The sequence below is a fragment of the Harpia harpyja genome, chromosome Z (assembly GCF_026419915.1).
Source record: "Harpia harpyja isolate bHarHar1 chromosome Z, bHarHar1 primary haplotype, whole genome shotgun sequence".
Lineage (NCBI taxonomy): Eukaryota > Metazoa > Chordata > Aves > Accipitriformes > Accipitridae > Harpia > Harpia harpyja.
The window spans coordinates 47,391,003-47,416,018 of record NC_068969.1 but is presented as its reverse complement, the minus strand read 5'-3'; the positions used below and the strand labels follow the sequence as shown (position 1 = coordinate 47,416,018).

The window sequence follows — 25,016 nt, the reverse complement described above, 5'->3', positions numbered from 1 at the left end:
AGGACAGACAATTTAAACAGGTAAGTAAAAATCTGATATTGTCTAGTTAAGTGTGGCTTAAGCTTATTAGTAAGTTCATTAAACAGATCGGTGCTACACTGAGATATCTGCTTTATTATAAAATCACTATGTAATTTTACCAACAGACAAAATTAAGCACTTTCGAGTAGCTGGGTGCCTTCCTGCCAGTACTTACAAACTATTACCAAGTCACCTCTCAAGCCCCCTTCTGAGTAATTAAATGTCCTGAACTTCACCTACCACAGAATGAAAATTTGTCCATATATAACCTCCGTAAGCTTTTTCTGCATTTGCTCTCATTTTTTAAACTACAACTTTGAAAATAGGAATAAAATGGAATGCAGTATCTGTCTTGGTAATATCATACAGAAGAAGAGAACTCTCATTCTAGACAAAGAGCCTGTAGCCTTCCTTACTCCTGGAAATTTAATCTTCCATTTGGCTTTACTTTTTTTCCTCAATGGAATCTAGGCAATCCAGGTCACTCTCATCTTTGTCCATTACCTTTAAATTACATAAAATCCTTCCAGAGAGGTCTACTGATTTGTCTCAAATTTCCCTAATGGTAACCTGATGTTAGGTAAACTCAGAGCACTGTATTTGCTATTTGTTTGTGACTGTACCTTCTGAAACCTTTTGACACCTAAAGACTCAAACTTTTGTTTTAATGATTTCCTTCTTTGTTGACTGTGACAAGTAATCCGAAATCCACATTTATCTCCTCTGGCTGAATGACAGCATGAGAATGCCCAAATGATGCAACCGCACCATTTATTTTACTTGGTGCTAAGAAACAGATTGGATAATCATTAAAATGTTTCATTCCTAATTAACAAAAATATAAGCTGATACATTAGTTTAAATGGATATAGTAGCACTACATTGATACTAAAAATTCTGTTGCTGGCAGCCCCTAGAAATCTCTGGTCTTCGCACCTCTATATTTCTACTAAAAATACAGCACAATCTGAAAGTGTGACAAGTAAAAGCCAGATTTTTTTCATCAGGAATTCAATCCAGCATTTCAGCATTTCAATTCCAAAAAGACCTGCCATTACCTCCTGTTGCAGCAGACTGCAAACAGACACTTTACATAACACTTCACATCCGTGGATGTGAAAGCATTATGCCACAGTTACCAAGAGTTTCAAATTACTGCTGAGGAGGACTGAGGTTTTCAATCCACCGGTGAGAATCTACTGGGGGCCAAACCCAGTCTCATTAGAGGTAGATTGATTGACAGGGAGTCTAGGATGTTAGGGCCATCCCTGTCACAGGTCTGAATTTGACTGATGCCCAGAAAGTTAAGAAGTTATACAGACTGCCAGGTCACTTGCTCAGAATATTATTGCCCTTCATGAGTCAAGTAAGTATCGAGGTATCTCCACGTAAAAGCTTTCATAACTTTTTTTTTTTTTTTTTAAACAGTCATTTGGAAAAAACCTGCACTCACCAATCCTGGAAGTGTCAGCTCACCCACTGGCCCATGCAGCTGAAATGGGGATTCATTCTTGGGTGTAGTATCACACTTGGGGCTCAAGGCAGAGGATGTGCTGGGAAACTTCAGCACTTCATCTCCCCCAGTTTACAGAATCCTTCCATACTACACAGAGAAGGGCCTTGCTATGCCTCTCAAGCTACACTCAGTTCATGCTAGATTTAAATAAAATGCAATTTAAAGCATTTAATTGTCATTCTCGAAACAAAACATTTATAAAATGCTTAGGTAAAGAAATGAAAGACAAGATATGCTTAATCTACTTACACTAAGGTTAAAGATCTCTCTGCCTTGCTCAGGTTGACTCACTGTTCTTCCTGGCAAGGTGACACTCAGGATTTTCAATGTTTGTGCATATTTACACCACTCCCTGCACTTTTCAGATAGAGAAAGTGAGGGAGTCTATTTGGGAGCTACTGTCATGGTTTCTCTGGTGACTCACTGGCACCTCAACAGCATAAACACTTGCTTTTTAAATCACAGATGGACACAAAATCTAAGTGGTGCAAACACGTAAAGCTTATAACTCTACTGGGTGCTAACAAAGACCATAAAAGATAATAATTAACCACTGTAGGCTGAATCTGTTTGGGAAGATGGATTCCCAAACCTTTTCATCTCATATAATGTAATATACTGACAATGTAATATACTGACAAAGTAAAGGCTGTGTGTTGAGGCATATGTGCACTCAAAATTAATATAAACAAGACAAATAAGAAAGCGTATTACTAATGTATTTTTTTTACTAAGTGAAAATGACATTTCACATTACAATGGGGGTAGGAACGTCTTTCCAGTTAGCAATGCTCTGCATGTTGTGGGAACTTCTTGCTATTGAACTGTTTTCATACTACCAGTCTTACAAATATTTAGTAATATTGTTTGAATAAATATTATTTCATAAGTTTGCACATTTTCAGGAATGCCATCTTCTTTTAATAAATACTTCAAGAAGTTAAGCTTTTGCTAAGCTTACAGGTAATGTAGTAAGTCTGATAAAACTTCAAAGTCTAGGTATACAGCTTTAACTTTCCGTAGAAGTCAAGTTTTACTGTAAATACCTGTGTCATAAAGAACAGACAACTACAGGAAAGCAAAACCACAACAAAGAAGAATTCCATAGATCTTTTTTTGTTCCACCAGTCTAGCCAACAATGCTTTTCCCGGCAACCTGACTGGATGACTTGATTCTATATCATCACATACTGAAACCAGAGGTTTTATCCAGTAGAAATGAAGACATTTTCTCTCTAATTGCAGACAAATTAGGTGAATTATAATTTAAATACATTCCCCTGTATCATTAGGGTTTAAGATTATTATTATGTCCTACAGTAATTACAGTATTTTTCACTTATCAAATATCTAGATTCTGTATTACAAAGAGGAAGGAAAGCATAAAAAGAAAGGGTTCTACAGTTGCTAATTTTCCTGAAGCATACACTACAGAAAATGTCATGTATTTTTTAATGACTTTGCACGTTTCATCGATTGCCTTACATTTTCAAAAGCTTTACAGAATTTAATGTTGTTTTAACTTGCCTTTTATTTTAATATATGACTTCTCAAAATAAAAAATAATCTTCCTTGAAATCATTAATTTTCAGCCTTGTTGGATTAATAACAACTTGGGCAGGAATACTACAGAACAGATTACGAAAAAATTGGAAAACTTAATTCTCATTTTAAATTAACAAAACCAAAGAAGTCACTAGAGGAAATTATCAGAATAGAACTTCCAAAAAAATTGGAAGCTGTACAACCATCTCACTTTAGATGAATATGTGGCATTTGCTTTGGGAATTAACTATTACTAACCTGTTAAAAAAAGAGCACTCCAAAATTACAGTTATTCATTGGGAATACAAGAACGTATTTCAAGTAGAACTTGTCTCGCAATTGTTCTTTTTGTAAACTACACTGGTGTCAGGTTTTTGCTGGCACCAATTTTAAACATTACTAAATGTCTACAGTATTGCTGTCTCATTTTAGATCCAAGTGAAATTCAATGTCAACCTGTGAGTTTTCATCTACTAAGTTTCACACTACAAAATCTTACAGTTTTCTGACTTTATTGTTCTCTGGAAAATCAAAGTTATTAAAAGACCCATCAAATAAAACTATACATTATTCCTATAAATATAATTTTGTCCAAATGGTTATCTTTCTCTGGCTAAATATCCTTATTCTGCTATGCTGTACAAGCTTTCTTAAAAGCAGAGCACGCAGCTGAAGCAAACACTACTTACTCATGTAGTTTAATAACAAAACAAAACGAAAAAACAACTCCCCAGAAGAAGAGTTAACATGGCTAGTTTGTTTAAGCTGTTGTAAAATACCCAAACTTTATTTGGCAAGTATAGGCTGCTCTTTTCTGCCACGTTTATAAACTAATTTAATATTTCAAGAAGTATGCAAGTCAAACGCCAGCAATTACATCAGCCTACTGAGATGAACACTGTGAACTTGGCATTTTACTTAGTCAATTATATTAAATGAATTGTTTAATTTCGGAGGTTCCCATCTGATTCAGTAGCCACATTCAGGGAGCAAGTCACTGTTTTCACCACAGGATACAAATAAGTTAGCAAGCCTGTAATCTTGTGACAATTTCAGAAGTAGAAGGTATTATGAAAGTAAACTACAATTACAAGCATTCAAAGAAAAGTTACAAAAAAAGGAAAAAACAAGCTCACTGGATTATTCAGTACAGCAAGCATAATGATGCCAAAATTATCATTATTAGAATTCTCTTCAAACATCTTTTAGTTCTGAGTTGTCAGTATTCACTCGCACTGGTACAATCTGTAATTTCACTCTGTACTGGCAATTTGTTGCACGCTGCTTTTCTAATATTAAAATAACAACCACATACAATTTCAGGGTTAACATATTTCCAAGCAGTCCTGTGTTGGCTGGAACTATCTTCGGTTTTGAATTACTATCCCCGGTATTCACAACTGTTGCCAGTACTGCTGGTTGCCAGATGAACTGTTTTTGTAAAAATTAGAAGAAAAACAGCGTTACCTGCCAGAAGGGGACGCTATGCACAACTAGCAGAAAGCTGCCTCTTTCTCAGTTTAGCCTCTTTTCTCCAAGCAGGAGCTTGAGCCAGCAAGACTGCCACCAAAGCATCCAGAAAAAGGATGTGCTATATTCTCTCAACGTTCCCAGTGAAGACAGTAACTGACAAATGGGTCCAATGCAGCTAATAATCTCCACCCACTAGATTCTGGTTTGAAATAGACATGGAAACAGAAATGAATAATGAAGACAGAAGAACCTGGAGAGATGGAGAAAGAGGTAGAAGAGTGTGAATACACAGAGCTGTACACACAGCCCCTTTGTCTGCTTCCAGAGGTCATAAAAGAAAAAGAGGTCAAAGATTAGACACAATGGAGAAAGAATGAATCTCCTTTTTCCATTCTTCTTCCCAGTATGCACTATCTGCAGGAAAAGTATTCCTCCTCTGGTCTTTTAAAGCGCCATGCAGAAGAAAATAAATTACTTTTTGTCCATTTTCCTAGAGGTCCTGAAACTTGAGCAAGACAAACCTGCTATCTCATTTGCACAAGGTGAGGGGTAAAGGTGGAAAGAGATCTGGCAACAAAACATGAAAAATGTGATTTTTTTCAGTACCTACAGATTTCCAAATTGGCTGCTAAAAGCTCCTGAGCAAAATGTTGGTATACAAAGTGCAGAAGAACTATCCAGGACAAATACATGAAATGTGTAAACCTCCAACATCAGTAGTTCACCTTGTATCCTGGGGAATCCTATTCCAATTTTCTTACACCTCCTGTAGATGCTATGCCATATCTCTGATCATCCTTGACAGTTTTCTTTATAGTCATACTAGTTTTCTTTTTCTCTCTTTTTTTTTTTTTTAATACACTAAGAAGACTTATGCAGTATACAGTAAAACAATTGATTTAATTAGGAACAGACTGTCTTCTGTCTGAAGACACCAAATCACAATACAGCATTTTCACACAGGTATCTATGGTAACTCCAATATCCACCTCCTCACTGGTAATAGCCAATTTCAATCCAGTGAAAATGAACCATTGGAAATGTAATTCTCACCACCACCACATGCATTACTTTGCACTCATCACTGTTGAATTTCTTTAGTAATTTTATTGCCCAGTTAGTCTGTTTTGTAATATTATTCTGCAGTGTCTTAGTGTTAGTATCCTCACTATCCTGAAATTTGGATCATCAAGCTCTGTCATTCATTCTGTTTTCCTGAATCATTTCCAGCACTATCTCCACAGAACTCCACTGTTAGCTTTCCAACACTATGAAAGCTAACCATCTATTCCCCTCTTCCACTTATTATGTTTAGTTTTGCGACTAAAAGAAGAAAACTCATATCCATGAACAGCTTTTTAAAGAAAAAACAAAACCAACCCACCAGACAAACAAAAAAAACAAACCACAAAAAACCACCAGAGGCTTTGGTGAAAGCTGGACAACGGCTTTTTGGAAATGTGAAATAATATACAGACTCAATCAGCAACATCCACTGTATGTATTTATTCCTTCAAAGAACTCCCACTGATTTGCAAGGCATGACTTTCATGACTTTAATCTCCTAAAGGTACAATTATTCTGCATCATATATTCATCCATGTGTTCACTAAATCCACTCTTTAATAAAAGTGCCAATGAGTCTGTCCAGCACTGAAGTAATATTTACATTAGTGTTACATTCCCAGAACAGACTTTATGTATTTTCATAAGCAGGAGGCAACCATGGGGGAAGTAAGATTTTACACACAAAAGCATCAATTAGAATAGGAGCCATAGCAGCTGCAGTCACCTGAATTAGTTTCCAAGTGACTATAAAAGATATTTATAGTAGGTATCCAATTTCTTTTTTTCTGTTCCCCACAATCCCTCCAATTAGAAGAAATAAGAATAAAGCCTTTACTACAATATTCAAGAATAATTTCTTTTATAACTGTGAAGAACAAAAGACCTAATTTCTGTGGGAAATTCCTTCAGAAAAAGAGTCCCCAAAAGAACAGTTGATTAAAGATGTTGAGACAGTTTAATATTGATCCGCAATACTAAGTAGATTCACTATTTACTGGAGATAATTATTTTTAGCTTCTCCAGAATAAATTAAGTACAAAGACCAGCTAGTATACAGCAAGAAATTAACTAGAACTGCCTCAGAGATGTCACAAGGACCATCTTATTTGGTGACTATTAGTACAGCTCAGCATGCGATGGCCAAAATGTAAAGAAAAGGTATGCAGCACTTACAGAAACATTCTTTTCTATCTCAAGTTCAGATGAATTACAGAGAAGGCTAATGAAGAGGCCCAAGTTGGTGTACTAAAGTGAAATACATGTTGGGATACTGAAAGAAGTCAACAACAAAAAAAGTATCTATTTGGAATATGCATAAATATCTTCAAAATGAGTGCAGCAACATACTGACACTTCTGTCATTTTTAATAACAACAATAGTAAGTATTTTGGTTTGCTGTCACTGCTCAATTTTCAAATAAATTAAGGCATATGGGTTGCATTAATTTGTTTTTTTGTACTACTGCAAAGGTTGCCTCTTTATTAAAATAAACAATAAAAATACTTATGCAGAATTCAGAAAGGAGATGGAGTCTCATCTGCAAGCCATATTTTTTAAAAAGTGAAAATAGCTTATTTTGCATCCTTACAAAAAAATAAGATAGTAAAATTCTTACGCAAGACTTGAGGAAAAAGCTTCATCTGCAAGCCATATTTTTAAGAAAGTTGACAACCTTTACTTAGAACCTACTTTAATATTTTCCTTAAGTTGTCTCAAATCCAACAAAAAGCTGCCTTTGTGATCTGTTTTCACTTTGTAACTAAGAATCTAGTGCATAAGAAAAAAAGCACATGGTTACTGCTTCTACTTAAGTATCTTGTCAAGGATGAAGTCTTGAAAATGAAGCTGGTGATATTTTTACTGACTTTTATATTTAAGAAATGCAGTCCATCTTTTTTTAGGCAATCCAAAGCAGTATTTGGTGTGGGGAAAAAAAAAAAAATCATTACTTCTGTTATCATAATAGATAGGGCAATGAAGTTGGTGAGGGGCCTGGAGCACAAGTCTTATGAGGAGCGGCTGAGGGAACTGGGGCTGTTCAGTCTAGAAAAGAGGAGGCTGAGGGGAGACCTTATCGCTCTCTACAACTACCTGAAAGGGGGTTGTAGTGAGGTGGGTGTTGGTCTCTTCTGTCAGGTGTCTGGAGATAGGACAAGAGGAAATGGCCTCAAGTTGCGGCAAGGGAGATTTAGGTTAGATATTAGGAAAAAGTTTTTTACTGAGAGGGTTGTCAAACATTGGAATGGGCTGCCCAGGGAAGTGGTTGAGTCACCATCCCTGGAGATATTAAAAAAGCGAGTGGACAGGGTACTTCAGAGCATGTTTTAGGGGGCATGGCTGATGGTTGGACTCGATGATCTTGAAGGTCTTTTCCAACCGAAATGATTCTATGATTCTATGAAATCAAACAGTAGGAATGGCTGTCAGTTGTTTTCTCATTCTAAATTAAAATTGTACAGTACAAGGCTTCCCTCCTATATTTTCCCCTCAGTTTTCCTTACAATTCTAAGTATTCTTTCATGCTCACTATCTAGAAAAAAACGTATCATATCCTACAGCTTTCTCACGCTGAGATTGTTAAGCTTGCTCAGTTAAGCTATTTTGACCCCACAAGAGAGGCAAACAGGAGACTGACTTCAGAAAACAATTAAATATGGGGTTTCTTTTTTTAGCATAAACATGAATGGAAGCAATGTATCAGTGAAAATAATATGAAATACTATGAAGATTAAGAACAGAACAGAACTCAGTCAATGAGTATACCAACATGCCTTTTTACCATTTTAAGAATCATGTTAGAAAAAGGTGGTAGGTAAGAATATTCAAGGGAAGAGGGTATACTGAGGTTATGCAGTCTCCTGACAAGGCATTCTTCCCTCATTGTTATTAATCAAGAATATCAAGAGCCAAGCCTCAAACCTCATAAACGCTGAGAAAGGCATCCCACCAGACAGTCATTCAGCTCATCACTTCTGTACACTTTTATTCCACTTCAGCTACGAAGACCAAAACATTTGTGTTTTGATAAAAAGAAGTTGCCATCATTTGCTTCTAAGGATAAGCTCATGTACATATTGCCATGAAGTAAATTCCATTTGGAAGCAAAATCCTTACTGTCTTGACTGGAGAGCAATTACAGACACCAGCATTTGCTCCAGGAATAATTTGTATTTGTTCAGACTCTTACTTCTCTCTGGAAGCGTAACATTCTCTTTGCTCATTATTTCAATGTTATTGTAATGTTTTTAATTTCAGAATCAGAAGGAAAGAAGTTTTTAAAGTAAGAATTTGTTAAATATCAAAAAGTCACAATACTTCTGAAACAAAATGCTCATGAATTACTGAGGAATTATCTCCTACAAGGGTATCACAGAAGAGGAATTCCATGGAACTTCATGATTAGAAATAAGTAGAAGGTACCAGTGAGCATGTTCAACCACCTATCATGGTCTTGATAGATGAGCTGGAGAGAGAGCGTATCGTAAAAGTGAAAGACACAAAACCCTGACCTTGACGTTACAGCAACCAACCCTTTTTCCCTTCTAATCCAATACCCAAGGTGCTTTAATATTCATATGGGAAGGATGATAAAACACTATGCCACAACCGATTAAATACAGAAATGCAAGATGCTTTCTTCCCCACTTCCAGTCATGAGACACTGATTGTCATACAAATATCTTTGCCATTTTTGCATGGAAAAATGTACTAAGGACCACTTGTTTACATCTTCTCTGAAAACAGGTCTATTTATGGATAGTACCAGTTCAATAATACGAACTAGCACAGAACAGAATAGACTATCTGTAAGTTTATCAATTAAAGCAGTATTAAAGTCCACTGTCCAGACAAGTAGAGGTACAGTACTACTCCACACAGCATATTCTTAAGCACCTGATCTAGCTGCCTATACTCAATACTGTTTATGATGCTCCTACACACACTCTTTGGAAGGTAAATATACAGTATAGCACAGTTATTCATGTATATCAAAACCTAAGCATGGAACTCTTTTGACTTACTCCCAAAGCTATTTCTTAAAGACCAAAAATAAAAACTGACTGAATGAGACAGTTTTCACCCCTAACTAGAGCTAAAATATTTTATTGTACATCTACAGTTTTACTGTTCCTAACTTTAAAATCCCTCCTGCTTATGATTGTGTAAACAGAGACTTACATAGGCTGGAAGAGACCTCCAGATCTAGTTCAACCTTCTGGCCAAAGCAGCTCTAGACAGAGAAGGCTGTTCAGGACCCTTGAGTTTTGAACATCTCTAAGGACTGAACACCCATGCCCTCTCTTTGCTACCTGTTTCAGCATTTTATCATCCCAGTGGTGAATTGCCCCCTTCCTCCCCACACAAGCAAGTCAGAAGTCTCTAGGATGCAACTTATGCCCACCATTCTTCCACTGGAGGTCTCTGAAGAAAGAATGACTCCATCTTCCTAGGCCATCCTAAGTAGCTACAGACAGTAATAAGGTTTGCCCTTAGCCTTTTTTCATTAATCGTGAACAAACACAGTTCTCTTACCTTGTACATGATACCCTCCAGCCCCTAACCAGCTTGGTGGCCATCTGGTAGACTTGCTCCAGGAATCCATATCTTTCCTGTACTGGCAGCCCAGAACTGGACACAGCACTCCAGCTTCAGTCCCACCACAACCAAACAGAGGGGAAGGACCCCCGCCAGCTACACTAATGCAGCCTACAACGCAGTTGGTGTTCCTTTCCACAGTGGCACTTTTTTTGTCTTATGTTCAACTTCTTGTCCACCAGGACACCCAGGCCTTTTTCCACAAAGCTGCTTTCTAGCCAACTGGTCCCCAGCCTAGACTGTTGCATGGAACTATTCCATCCCAGATACAAGACTATGCATTTGCTTTTCTTGAACTACATGTGGTTCCTCTCAGCTCATTTTTCTACCCTATACAAATCCCTCTGAACAGCAGCCCTGCCTGCAAGCATATCATCCGTATCCCCCAATTTGGTATCATCCATAAACCTGCAGAGAATGCACCTCATATCATCATTTATGGCATTACTAACACACTAAACAGTACTGGTACTAGTACAGACGGCTAAAGGACATCACTTGTAACCAGCAACCAGTTGGATGTTCTACCACTAATTATAACCCTTTGAACCTGACAGGCCTTCCTTCTTGCCATGTCGACACAGAAATTAATCAGGTCAGTCAGGCACAATTCACCCTTGGTAAATCCACTCTGGCTATTCCCAGTCATCTTCCTGTCCTTCCTGCTCCTGGAATTAGCTTCCAGAAAGACTTGCTTCATAACCTCCCCAGATATTAAGTTGAGACTGACCATCCTTTATTTCCTCAGATCCTCCTTCTTGAAGTTAAGCATGATGTTTACCTTCTTCCAAACATCAGTAACCTTTTTCAATTATTGTGACCTTTCAAAAACAATGAAAGCAGCCTCATCTTGACATCAGTCAGATCTTTCTGCACCCCAAGTACAAGGTATCTGGTCCCATGCACTTGTACCTGTCCAACTGAATTATGCATTCCTTAATGGCATCATTTTCTGCTGTAGGTAATGCTTCACTCCCACAGACTCTGCTCATAGGGTCTGGAAACTGAGAAGCCAAAGGGCAGAACTAACCACTAAAAACCAAGAAGAAAAAAAACGGCTCAATATGTCACCCTTCTCTATGTTCTCTCACTGAGCTATGGACCCTTGTTTTCCTTTAGCTTTACTTTTGCTCCCAGTGTACTTACTCAGTAGTTGGAAATCCATCTGAGTTTTCTATTTTCTAACACTATCTGTGTGTGTTCAGGCAGCGTGTCTACATTCCTCCCAGGTAGTCTGTTTTTGTTTCCACCTTTGGTGGACTTCCTTTTTGTGTTGGGCTCAGGAACACACTGTTTATCCATGCTGGCTTCTTCTGTGTTACGTTAGATGCTCTTTACATTGTGTTTCCTACTTGGAAGAGCTTTCTACTTCAGTCCTGACAAAATCAGAGCTGTCTGTTAAATGAATATTCAGAGTTTGTACAACAAAAATAACCTGTCTTGCTAGGGCATACATTACCTAGAAAAGCTGTGTAGTGCCACTGACAAAGTAGAACATGCTGTTGAGAACACAAGCAGTAAAATTCAGTGTTTCCTAAAAGTGCCTGACTTCTTGCATATGTACGCCTGACTAATGCACACATGGACCTACCCACCACTCAAAGCATCAAGTTGCCTGCGTTACCGCAGGGAAATGCATCATGCATGGATAACTAGTCAGACACTTGCCAAAGCAAGGATCTGCACTGCTCCATTGAAAGAGGGCTGAATGACTTTAAGTACTATCCCTTCTTCCTTCCCTGAAATGGTCTGTAAGTGGCATCTGGCCCATACCATTGTGAAAGCTGGACACCCCCCCCCCCCTCTATCTTTTGTTGGGAAGTATCAAGGACCCTTCCTGAGCTGATTATACTACAGTTTAAGAGCTTCCCATTACTCTTTCAAAAACATTTAAAGGTTAAATATTCTATAACATTAATATGAAAGTCTGTGATCTATTATGAAGGAAATATGCAAGACTGTTGTTGGAAACATATGCTAGGAGAAAGAAAAAGCAAAACAGCAAAAAAGTGCATGAGTCCTTACTCTTACTGAAAACAGTTCTACAGTGAGATGTTAACTGAGACCAAGGCTACAGAAGATGAAATCATTAACCAAAAAAGAAACCGCTACTGTTAGAGGAAAATGATAAGGGTTTTTGAAAAAGCCTGATATTTCAGGATACAAAAATTCCATGCAAAAAGACCATACTAAGAGAAAGATCTATCAAGCTCCTTAGGCTGACCTACTGTAAAATCATCAGTTACCTAGTCCTAACCAAAAGCCCTTTCTCACCCATATCACTATTACTTTGATGAAATCAGATTATTTTTGTTCCAAGGCCAAAGACTGTGAAAACATCCTTCAGACTGAAGCTCTACCTTTACAAAACAATTTGGCTTTCAAAAGCTTAACAGTAATACTGGAGTTCATACTTACCTCTACTTCTGTTCATATCTTGCTAAAATATAAAGTTTAGAGAAAATAATTTAGAGTAAAGCATTATTTTTTTCCTGTATCTCTTGTACTAAACTCATTATTCTGTGATAAATACTGTGTTTTAAGTGCACTAAAACAAAAACATTGCATTATCTGTTTCTCCAGTGATAATTTTCAGGATACAGAACATACTTTTCCAAGCCATTTAACAACGGTTGTAACCAAGTGCTGCTCATTCCCAACAACTGGAAGAGATTTTCCCTTTAAGCACTGCAAATAGTCTTTCTTCCATATCTTACTAATGGGCACCCTCCAAACATGGTATTGCTATAGCAACACCTTCCATAATACCAAGGTTTTCACTGTAAGACAAAGGCAAAAACTACTCCTAAATACACAGTAAAGCAACCACATGAAGTTGTATTAAGACCTAATTTCAGCAAAGAAATTTAAACAATTCAAGATAAGCTACACGCTGCTAAGAAATCACTAGACAATCAGTTATTTTTGTGTACAGAAACTTTTTAAAATATTATAGCCTCCTAAATATGGTAAGAAGTACTCTACAATGGATTATCAATCCATTTTGACAGTATCATCAAGCCTGACAAACAAGTAAAAAAATTCCTGCAAGTATACGCAATTTTATATTTCAAAAAAGTAGTATCATAGTAGGACTAGAAAGGATCATACTGTTCTTTTTTCCCATCTTTCATGAATCATTAAATAAATATTTTATACAGTTTTGGCAAAGCAAAATCTGAGGAACTCAAAAAACAGTGTACTATTCCAACAGCTTTGAGAACTCCTGCAAACAATTAACCCAGTTCCTGCATCCACGTAGCTGGAATTTTTCACTGCTCTCATTTCCCACAATGTTTACTTCTGATTGTTGTGCTTGAGACATTATTGTATTTGCCAATTAAGTTATTTTTAATCTCCAGTTCTAACAATGAAAACATATAGAATCAAAACATATAGAATAAAAAATTAAATGTCATTCCAACAATAACACAACAATATATGTTATTTGCAAATTCAAGTAACAAAAAGTTTCTTAATACAGCCCAGCACCAACACTTCCTAGGTTTTCAATATATGCAGAACTATGCATGAGTATGTATAGCATATAAAAAAATAAGGAGACACAGACACAGTATTTAACCTGAAAAGTGAGCATCTAATTATGTCCCACTCCTAGGAAACAGTGTAGGTACAGTGAAATTATGTCAGCAGTGTCTGTTTAGAGTCTGCTAGAAGACAGGAAAAAAGCATCCCAAGAGTTAGTGATAAGACAAGAGTTATCAAATAATAGCAAGCATTTTGTCCTTCCTGTAATATCAGATTGTAATTAGTAAAGATCCACACTAGAAAGAGATGTTAAGATCTTGTAACTGAAAGTTCACATTTGTCTCGTTCAGAAGGACAGCAGCTCTTACAAGTCCTGCTGAGCTGCAGGCAGCCATCCTCTAACAACAGATGCACCAACAGGCAATTAAATTTTGTTTGTTTGTTTTTTTTACAGTCTGGATGAAAGATAACAGTTGTTCCACGAAGTGGCAGCAGCCATGTTGAAACTGTGCTGACCAAGAAACTGATTCCCCAAGTAAATGAACTAGTATAAAAGGTTTGTGGGTTTACAGGCAGCTGAATGAAGAAATGTAATTCTTAAGAAAGCAAGGAATTCTCCCTTATCGGGATTTCAACCCCTTAGATTTTTTTCCTGAGTAAGAGAAACTTAAGCCATCACATTAAAACCTTCAGTAAGACAGACAACTGTGTCAATGTCCCAGAATCCTAGTCTCTTTTCCCTGAGCTTGAAACAAATTCCCTGTGAAATGGAATCCTCCTCTCATGCCTTTGGACATCATCATGATACGTAAAGTCCTTCACAAAAGACCCTGTTCATGCCAACAGTCCCCAGAAGGCTTTTTTTTCCTCTGGATATGTGGTAGGGGAAGGTGGTCTGGGTCTGTTCTTGACTGATGGAAGAAAAATGCATTTTTAGAAAGAGGTGTGCTGTCTTTGGCAACTGGGAAAAACTCAGAAAAAAAATTGTACTATTTTCCTTTTCTTTCAAAGATGTATTTTCTTCAACCTACAACAAGCCTTCATGTCTTTGTCCAACCATGAAGAAGTTCTAGAAGTTCTAAGTAGCCATCTCAAGAAATCTTTTAATCTGAAAATATACATGGTGTCAGACTCTAGTCTGACACTTTCTGGCTCCAAACCACTTTGGCTGGTGTAATTATTTTTGTTGGTTTTTGTCTCTTCACCTGAACTTCTCTTTGCAGCTTGCTAAAGCTCAAGACTAAACATTCAATAAGAGAGAAGGCAGACATTTTTTCTTACATAAAACATGTGAGTAGAAGTTTATGGACTATTCCTGCATGTTACATGGAAAATGACCAATTCCTATATTCTGCACACAGACAGTCAATCAGTTTTGAAAGGATTTGCATCTCCTCTGGTAAGTGTTTGGGATCCACACACTGCAACTGCTAGAATAGTCTGGATAATACAAGCCTGCTTTAAGTTGCAACTTCATAGACCGCTTACCAATTTACCTTTTTAACCATCTCTATTCTGTCCATTCTTTCCTAAAAATTCTAAAATATCCATTCAGGTTATGCAAAGAGTTCTTTATGAATCCTATGATTAATAACTTAAGACAAAAGGTTGCTGGGAGTAACGTATACCAATATAAAATCTCCCACTATCTCAAATAATATCAATGATTTCTGTGAAAGCTGCCTTGTAACTCTTCTATGCTCAATGAGGAGTATTTCTGCACCAACTCTAAAAAGCTCTCTTAGTCTAGAAATCAACACTGGTGAAAAAATATGTAAACAACCAGTGCCTTTTAGGCTGTGATTCATAAGAAACGGGAATTTTTCTTTTGTCTAAGAAACAAATACACTGTTGAGCTAGTAAGTGTCTATTTGTTCATTTTTAAAGACTAAAAAACCCCAAGAAGACCAACCTTTATTATTAATGTAAGAGTGCATTTTTTTTTTAACAAAAAAGACCACTTACAGCACAATTTCTGATAACTGAGAGTATTTACTAGTTATTTGCCTGAGAAGTGGGAGAGCTTTTCCTCTTTGTCAGCTGCTCGCTTTGAAGACTCCTCCCTTTTTATAAACCATTTCAAAGCAAAATTTATTTGCCTTCAGCTCTCCAGATTAAAAATCTATCCTTCCTTAACAATCGCTCTTGAAGTTAACACAACTCCTACACTCATTAATGCCAACTGAAGAAACAGCTTGAATGTATTTGGCCAACGCAATCCTGAGTGCAGGCAGCCTTTAAGATATCTGCATGAGCCAATCGTGGAAGGAAAAGCACAATGTGGACAAAGCGAACACTTCTGGAAGATATGTGCAAGAACGGATCTTGCAGTGAAACCCTCTCAGAAGCCCTGTAAAACATGAGCTTGTGAGCTCAGTGCTGCACCACACCTGATCACGCGATATATATACACTCCCACAAATTGAGAGACCTTTCCAGAATCCTCATCATGCTCCACCAAACACGTGTCATCCAAAAAAGAAAAAAAAGAAAGCAATCACAAGACCAAGTTTAAGACTGATGGCAAGCCAGAAAAGCAGAATGCCTCAATATGACTGTCATGCTGCATGCTGCTTGACCAGTGCTTTTCCCTTTAATACAGTCCTGCCCCTTCACTGATTTGTGAGGACTCTTTTCTAAGTACTGTATTAAAACCCCCTATGACTCCACACGATCAGTCTGACACAAAGCACATCTAAATGGGTCAGTGAAGCCCTTCCAATTACCAGCTTTTTTGAAGATTAAGACTTGTGCAAGAATCAGGAAAGAAAAAGAAAAAAAAAGAGAGAAGGGTTAAACCCCCCCCCCCCCAATAAGGGTGATTTCATCATTACAGTCATCGAGGAAAACCAAACAAAACAGACAATTATGTGAAAACAGCTTTCTTGGCCTGTACAGGACTCTTGTGCTCAAACCTTATGACTGGAATTTGTACCTCATTTCAACATACACCATTTTAAGCAGCATCAGCTAAAATTGAGATATGACTAGTACAAAACATTATGAAGTTATAAAATTTCTGAAGCATTTGCTGATATGTCATAACGTATCAGATATAAAAACTGTATCAAATGACAGTAAGGCTGAAGATAAAAAAAAAGTCTGGCTCAAGCACTGCCATTCCCTTGCAGCTAAAATTTCAAATTACTACAAAACCTTGAAGTTGAAAGTAAAATACAAGTAGCATCATACTTAAAACTAAAAGAACCGACAATAAGGATACTGTACTGTCAGGCACACAAAATGCCTTCCATACTCCTGAGCAGCCTGAGATCTTTAATTTCTGCGCTTTAACTGTTACAGTAAAAACTTCAAGCACCACACATTTCTAAACAAATTCACGTTTAGCCTGGCAAGTTTAAGACTCAAACTAACACCTTGACAGATGCAGCAAACATGGAAATATGCAAATATTCATAATTTTCCAGCTATGTTACAGTAATGACCAAGCTGACTCTGGAAATATTTCAAGTTAAGTTTCAGTAATGCAGTCCCAGAAAACAAAGCTTTTTGTTACTAAAATTAATTGCCTCTAATATTATAATAATATCTAAACATGGTATTACCTTCATGGCATGGATTTCTTCTATTAACCTCTCAACTCGTTTTTGGTTCTTTAATTTCAAGTCTTCTGAACCCCTGCAAATGAAGTCTGTCTTTATTAAAAAATATCTGGGTTTTGTTCACTTTATTTCCCCACGGGCTAATACTAAGTAGCAAAATAAAAATATCACAAGAGTGAGCATAAACACATTCCCTTGTTGTTAAATGAACATTTTAGCAAAGAGTTGAACATAATCTAATGCTTCTGCTGTTCTGAACAGAGGAAAAAACACTGAGGATTTACCAGAATAGTAAGACAAATGTTACTTTATTGGAAAATAGTAATTACGATTCCTACCAACAATACATAGGAGACACTGATATCTCAAATATAATTACATTTTAAGATCTGTAATATGTAAATATAAAAGGTCATTGGGCTTGCTTCTTATTTCACACAGTTTGCTAAAATTGTGGGAGAAGAGTACACTCAATTTACACTTTGAACACAGTAACAGATATATCTTACATCTCCTCCAGTAAGACACGTAGTAAGTTACTTTGGGCCAGTTACCTTTCAAAACATAATCTACAAAATGTTTTAACTATTTACTTAAACATTAATACTAATTATTAAAAATCAAGGATGACCTGTATATCTATGCCAACTGAACAATATTTTTTGCTACAGAACCTTGCAGACAACTGCAGAGAGAAAATGTTGCACAACTTAAGTTCAACAGCAGAATAGCCTAAAAGTTAAAGCCTAACACTTTTAAAAGTGCTGTAAAAGGTTCTGTAAGTGATTCAGATTAGCTTCCAATACACTAAATCCCTTTAAAAAAATGTTATCCCAATTCTGCTTTATGAAACTGCTTTTTAGTTAGTAATTTTAGTCCATCTAAAGCGATGTAAAAATAAGACAAATACAATTCATGCATCACAGTGCCTTAAGTTTTAAATGTAATATGTAATGTTTCTCCCACTTCTCTGTTTTGGGAAAACAACTAAGATACTGTGTCATTTATAAACACACAAACAAGAACACTGATATTTAAAACTGACTTTTTCAACTTTAATTTCCCGATGTGTCTGGTTAGTCTGCGAATAGTCAGGACTCTTGCCTTCTTCACATCTTTTCTCATCTTCACAACCTGTCAGAAAGATGGAAGACATTATAAAGTTTGTTTTCCTTGATTAGTTTCCATATACAATACATTCATTATATTGACTTAAATTTTAGAAATTAGTTCAACAAAAAACCATTTTGAAAACAGAGTGCATTCCCCTGCTAACCAAATCCCAGTTCAAATTAATTCAGATTTCATTTAAAATCAAACTGCTTCCATAAACATCAGAGGAAGAACAACCAACAGTCTAAAAATGTGTCTGAGGTCTAAACAGAAGACAAGACATTCCTAACTAGCCACACTTTAATATTTTTCTTAGACCTAGACTGTGCTTGAGATTTGAAGAGACTCACCTTTTGCCTTCACTTTGTTTATTTTTGTCCCAGTGAAACAGCACCAGTACTTTTCCGTTAGTACATAATACGTAAAACCATTTTCGTTATGAAACATTTTGAAAGACTAAGGAAAGACTCCCAAACTAAACTTTATTTATTATAGAACAGAATTTGAGATATGAAAATCTTTTTATGTATTTGAATTGATTTTTGTTGAAAATAAAATCAAAGTGATTTCCAACCTACTACAGTCTCTTTCAACTTCCTATCCTACCCAGTACTCTGCTCCCAAAATGTATTTCAAAGTAGACAGTATTAAAGAAAACTTGACAATGATGTTTTGGTGTTATTTCTTGCCCCACAATAAAAGAAGCAGAATTTTAGTTATTATTAGACAGATGGTACAAACAGACAAATCCTTGGAATCTTTTGCTATTAAATTCTGTCATGGGAAGCCTTAGGCCTAGGCATTGTCTTGTCAATGATGCACATTTTGAAGATACAGGGAGTCAATAATGACTTACAACCTTGCTTTTTTACAACTCAAAAAACCCCCTTATTTATTCAGATATATCTTAATGTCACTATTAAAATTTTGTATTTAACAGTTAAACTTAGAAAATCTGAAATATTAAAACAAACAAACAAAAACCAGTCTTCCTGACAAACAGCCAAATTTCTCTTACATTTATCCAGTGGGATAAGTTTCAAAATATGTTGGCACCTCTTTCTCAAGGAAGTTCTTTACCTCAGATTTCTGGTATCTTCTAATTTCTTAGAGATAACGTAAAAATGATTGCTTGATGGCGACTGCACCATCAAGTCAGTTCTACGAGGAATATTAGTATTATAAACCTGCATCAAGGTTGACCAAAAAAAGAGAAAAAATAAATCTTCAAAGCTCAGAGGAGCATTTCACACCTACAATGGGAAGCCTGGCTAGTATATATCCCCTGTGTAGAGACCATAAAGGTAAGACTATCTGATTTACCTGACACCCCCCCCCCCCCCCCCGATTTTGCACACCTGATTGTGTTTGTAGGTTACTGACACAAGCAAGCAGTTAACTCCTGAACTGTACTCAGCACTGGCTCTACTGAAGGCTGAATCAGTAAGAGCAAAATGATTTCTAGAGGAGGGGCATGTGGAGCAGTGCCCCCGCAAAAAGTAGGGGAGGGGAATTCTACTGGGCGAGCGTTACTGGCACTTGCACAGAGAGCAAGGAAAAGGCAAAGAAGGTATTTCAGGACAAGAATGAATGACTTAAAATTGGTCTCCTGTTCTGAAATTGGTACAGCAAGGTCAGTACTTACCTCGGTTAACCTAGTAAAAATAACTGTGCACACAGGTCTACCTACAAGCATTTCTACTTCTGTTAACAGCAGAAATCTCATGCCAGAAGGAACCTGTGCCAAGTCTCTGCTAGAGAGCAGCACTGCTCAAGTCTCCACGCACTAAGGAAGAAATCCTTAACATCACCATTGTGCCATTTGAGCCTATAAACATTTCTTTTTATAAGATATTGAATGGAATTATCACAGCTCTCTGTATTACATCTTCTAAATGGAAGAAAGAAAATAAAACATCTTCTGGTTGAATACCTCTTAGATACTATGTACGTTCAAAGAGTTTTGCACTTCAGATGCAAACTGGGTATGCCGCCTTAAAAAGTTTGAGGAGGGGGGTTGTTTGTTTTGTTTTGTTTTTAAATAACCATTAAAAACTTCCATAAGCTACAGACACATTTGAATTTAAATAACTCATACTTTACCTATTAGTTACGGTGTATCCAAACACAAAGCATATTTAACTTTCTCTCAAAAAATATTTTGTAATGTGTTTTTTAACAGAAATATTAATGCAAACACAGCATGTTTCTGGGGCCTACAAGAGCCAAACCCCAGCCTCCCCTGCTGCCAGCCAGTGAAGGCTGTATAGAGATATGACAGCAGGAATGAGGGAAGGTATTCACTCTTTGGCAGACTAGGAATATCAGTTTATGTAATCCACAGTCACTTCTTTCACATGGGACAGTATGCATCAACTGTGTTCTTGGAAGTACTCATAAAGTTCTCAAGAAAGCAGTTAGCTCTTTGAGACAGAAATCAAAAAAGTTTTGCTTTAGGTTTACAGTATGCCTGAAACAATGGGGCTTAGACCACCATGGTGGCACCCAGGACTCACTGAGCTATCTGCCTCTCCTGTTACAAAGTGAGATAGGCAACTTGCTCTTGAGTAAAAAAAAGCAATACCACCACCATCCCCGAACAGTAACAGATTTTGAAAAATAATTACAAATATTTACTCATAATAATTAAGGTATTTTTTATAATAACTATTCCCAGAGATTTCACTGTCTTGTGTGGTAGTCCAATCAAGCCTTCCCCAATCCTCAGCATGTCCAAGACCTTCTCATGCCCAAGTAGGTGGAATAGAATGAGAGAAGCTGACACAGGATTGTTTAATTGTACCTTTGATCTCTAAGTTTCCTTCTAGGTTTTTTTGCAAGAAAGTAGTTTGGTTTGAATACTGATATTTCTGTCATAGTTACAAACTACTTAATTTCAACTAACAAAAATCTTGGAAGGGCTGAATCAGTGCCTGAATCAGTGTTGGACTTCTGATCACATACATTATCCCTTTTAAATTAATGGGACATGGTTATTGTGTATAATACAAGACAAAACACATGTGTAATAGAACAGAAAGTTATTTTAAGAGCCTCCCACACAATTAAGCTGCTGCAAAAAACCTTTCATGAAAATTTTCATGCTTCCTGAAGAGAAACCTAAGGTATTTTTAGATGAAAGAACAAAAAAAAAAAAAAATCTGTTTTAGGTTCAAAAAACGTAAATCACTACAGAATGGTCCTCATATTGGTGATGGCAACAAAAACACACCAAGCAATGTAGACAATGTGACAGTATAGGTGCAATATTACATTCAAATTCACATGACTAGTCAAAGGTATTTGCCTTCACATTTTTAAGACAACAGCAGCAAAGTTCTCAAAGGAACACTACATTAGAATAAAATGTTATACTTGGCCACTTCTGAAACTTGTTTTGAGGTCTGTACAGGCAACATGCCTCCAAACTAAGCTAGTGTTCAGCCAATTAGAAAAAAGTAAAGGAAAGTGTGACTAAAGATTTGTAGATGTATCAAGAAAGGTATGTGTCTACTCCGAACTATAGCATCAAGTATACTTGACCAACCCCGCCCAAATCAAACCATTCTTCAGAAAATATTAATCCAATGGATTAAGAGAAAAAAATAAGCAATAACATATTTCTGCCCATGACTTGTTTAATGTATTCTATTAAAAAAACACTGAAATACTAGAACTGTGTAGATTTACAATTTGAAAAGTGGTTTTTTCACGTTACCATGTACAAAAGCTAGTACCATACATGAAAATACCTGGAAGACCCAGAATGTCTTAAATTCCTCTTAACTCAAAGTTAATAGAAGTTTACTTATGCAGCTGGCCCCAGCTATCCAAAATGCATGAAAGCCAATAAGCTGACGGCCATGTCTTTTTCCTCTGAGCAGTGTGAAGCACATATAACTGTTCTCCTTGGGTTTCAGACCATGAGGTGCTGAATATTTTGGTCCTGACCCAATAATGCACTTAAACAAATTATTAAATCCTTAAACAACCAGCACTAGACAGACTGGAGTTTCTTCATCCACTTCTGCTTTATGCCAGCAAACAGTCTAGTCCTAGTAGTTGTACAAGTAACCAGAAAAGACAAATCATTCTGTTCTCCTCAAGGAATGACACTGCACCTAACCTCATCCAGTGAAAAAATTAATTGTAAGAGTTTATAGTGTTCTGAAATATCCATAATGTTATACAAACACACACCCATTAAACAGAGGTCTCCCTCCTCTCCCCCAGCATGGTAAAGTCTCTCTTATACAAATTGTCTTCCAAGGTCCAGAAACAATTGCAAAAAAATTTCATTTACAATTTGAAAATATCACTCCTAAGCAATGTTCTGTAATTTTACATAGACATGGCCAAATCCACTTTGCAATATAAGGTCTCTTATGTCTTTTCTATCACTTGATGCCTGAAAAAAAAAAGAGGGTAGTTCTGAGTTTACTTTTCTGCTTCAGTTTCTTCCCGCACTCTCAAGGCTAACAGGCTTTATCTGAGATGAACGTCACACCTGAGAGTGGGATGACAACCAGAAAACATCAATAATTTACTTTGTAAATTCTATCTCAGGAAAGAATCTATTTTAAATATACCTGATCATATTGCTATCAACAAATTACCACATACCTGCACAAACTGGGTCTAGTGAATGAATGATAGTGATAATGAAATCGTAGATACAAGCTATACCTCAGTCCAAGTGGAGCTCTTTCATGCCAGGAGAACCCTAGCAAATTGAAATGTGAATCTGATCCATTAAGACCAAAATGGCTCAAAGCAAAAGGAAAGAATTATTTACATGTGCCCAAAGGTGTACAATAGCTTTTAGATTTTACTGCATTAAGAAATTTGCTTCTGAACTCCCTCAAGTTTAAGCAGCACTGCTAAAGTGGAAAGGGAGTCATTAAAAACACACCAAAACCAGTTGTGTATGTTGCTTAAATTATGCATCAACAAATGTCAAAGTAAGAAATCCTTAGCTTAAAAAAGAATAAAGTGAAATCTATTTACGTTGAACATTCAAGGTCTCTCCAATACCTACAAGAAAAACATGGAACTAAGTAATTGTTTCAGTTCTCACTGATCTTCTTTCCTTTCCTCATTTCAGGGCACACCAAAAGCATTGGTTTCATTTTATAGTTACTTGGCAGTCTTCTAACCAAGAAACTACCATGGCAACAGAGTATTCTAAACGTTAATTTTTGGTGCTATTTGGCAACAAAGGAGTTTTAAAATTCAAAACACCTGCAGTTGGATCACATATTAGCCAGAACTAACAATAGTACATAATCTTTTGAGTGAATAATTTAAGTGAAAAAATGTTTCTGGAACTTCATTACAAATATTTCTCTCTATTATCTGGAATGTCAGCTTGAAAGATCTAATGATTTTTAGATTCTTAGGAAAAGTTAGGAATTGCCAAGTTTACTTTTTTTTTTCTTTTTTAGAAAAAGAATCACTATATTACAGTATATTTTTTACACATGTCAGAATATCTGGAAATAGCCAGTCTTAGACTTACTACAGCTTCATATATCTGCATTATAAAACCATGTATAAGTAGGGAGGTAAAGGCAGCAAGAACAACATAAATGCACTTATGTGGAGTATCAGGGTTCAGTTGTTTAGTTCCAGGACAGTTTTACACAAATATATATCCACAGAAAAGAAAACCCCCACACATTCTAACCTTACAAAAAACCAAAACAAGGTGAGTTTTCAGCCAGATCAGTTTCCTGAACTGTTGTTTCTCCTTACGGTCCCATGAATGCTAGCTAGTTCCAGGGCAAAAGAGCAAAGTGAGAACATACAGAAAGAGACAGAGAGATGGGCTACAACAAACCAGACGATGATAAATGAGCTATGCCTGTATTTAATGTAACAATCAAATCCCAGCATAGAGTGCTAAGGAACACAATTTCTTCAGCTAGTGTCTGTGCCATACCAGTGTAGCACTAATCTTGCCTTTGCCTTCCTCAGCTACATGCAAACAGGTTTGAAACAAGTGGACTGAGTTATATCACACAATACAGCTAACAAAATGTAGACAAGCTCATGAAACACAAGGCAACTTCTTCTGGATTAAAATATAGCACCCTGCTGCCCAAAGCAGGCAGAAGCGCCATCACTAGCCAGAGGCAACCCGCAAAGCAAAACACCCCCAGCCTCTCAGGCCTCTGGGCACTCACCCCATCAGGTTCCTGAGGGGGGGTTGCTAAAGATGAATGGGAAAAAGCACACTGCCCACTTGGGCATGTTTCCGCCTTTCTCATGGGAAAAGTAATGCACACACTCCTTGTGAGTTACTGTCAAACACTTCCTCCACAGTCTGTCCATGCTGCTTTCTTTGTACTTTCTCAACCGAAGCACTGAAATACGAGTTTCTTTTTTTAATACAGCACCGTATTTCCTCCTGCATGGAGAACAGTTGTCATTTCTAGCATAATTTCTCCAAGTGGAAACCACAATGAGTACTCAGACTGCTAGCAAAGATCACTTTCATCTAAAGGTTTTGAAAAGCAATTCCGAATATCTCAGATAGTTGGGAGGGAGTAAGGCTATTCTAGAATTACTTGTTTGTTGCCAGAGACCAAAATTTAATGGATTTACTGCTTCAAAGTCAGTGTCTCACTGT

The 25,016-nt window shown here is 36.8% G+C and overlaps 1 protein-coding gene across 2 annotated transcripts in view; it reads right to left on the bottom strand.

Annotated features, from left to right (window-relative positions):
* The window catches only part of SRFBP1 (serum response factor binding protein 1), a 75,832-nt gene that overhangs the window by 30,857 nt on the left and 19,959 nt on the right, over window positions 1-25,016 (bottom strand). The window contains exons 2-3 of one of the 2 annotated variants that reach the window (XM_052775648.1): window positions 18,318-18,406; window positions 17,276-17,348 (exon numbers count right to left, since the gene is read on the bottom strand). The exons of the other annotated variant lie outside the window; for it this stretch is intronic. Coding sequence (XP_052631608.1) covers window positions 17,276-17,348; window positions 18,318-18,406 — 162 coding nt within the window. The remainder of the gene's footprint in view (window positions 1-17,275; window positions 17,349-18,317; window positions 18,407-25,016) is intronic. 2 annotated transcript variants of the gene reach the window in all.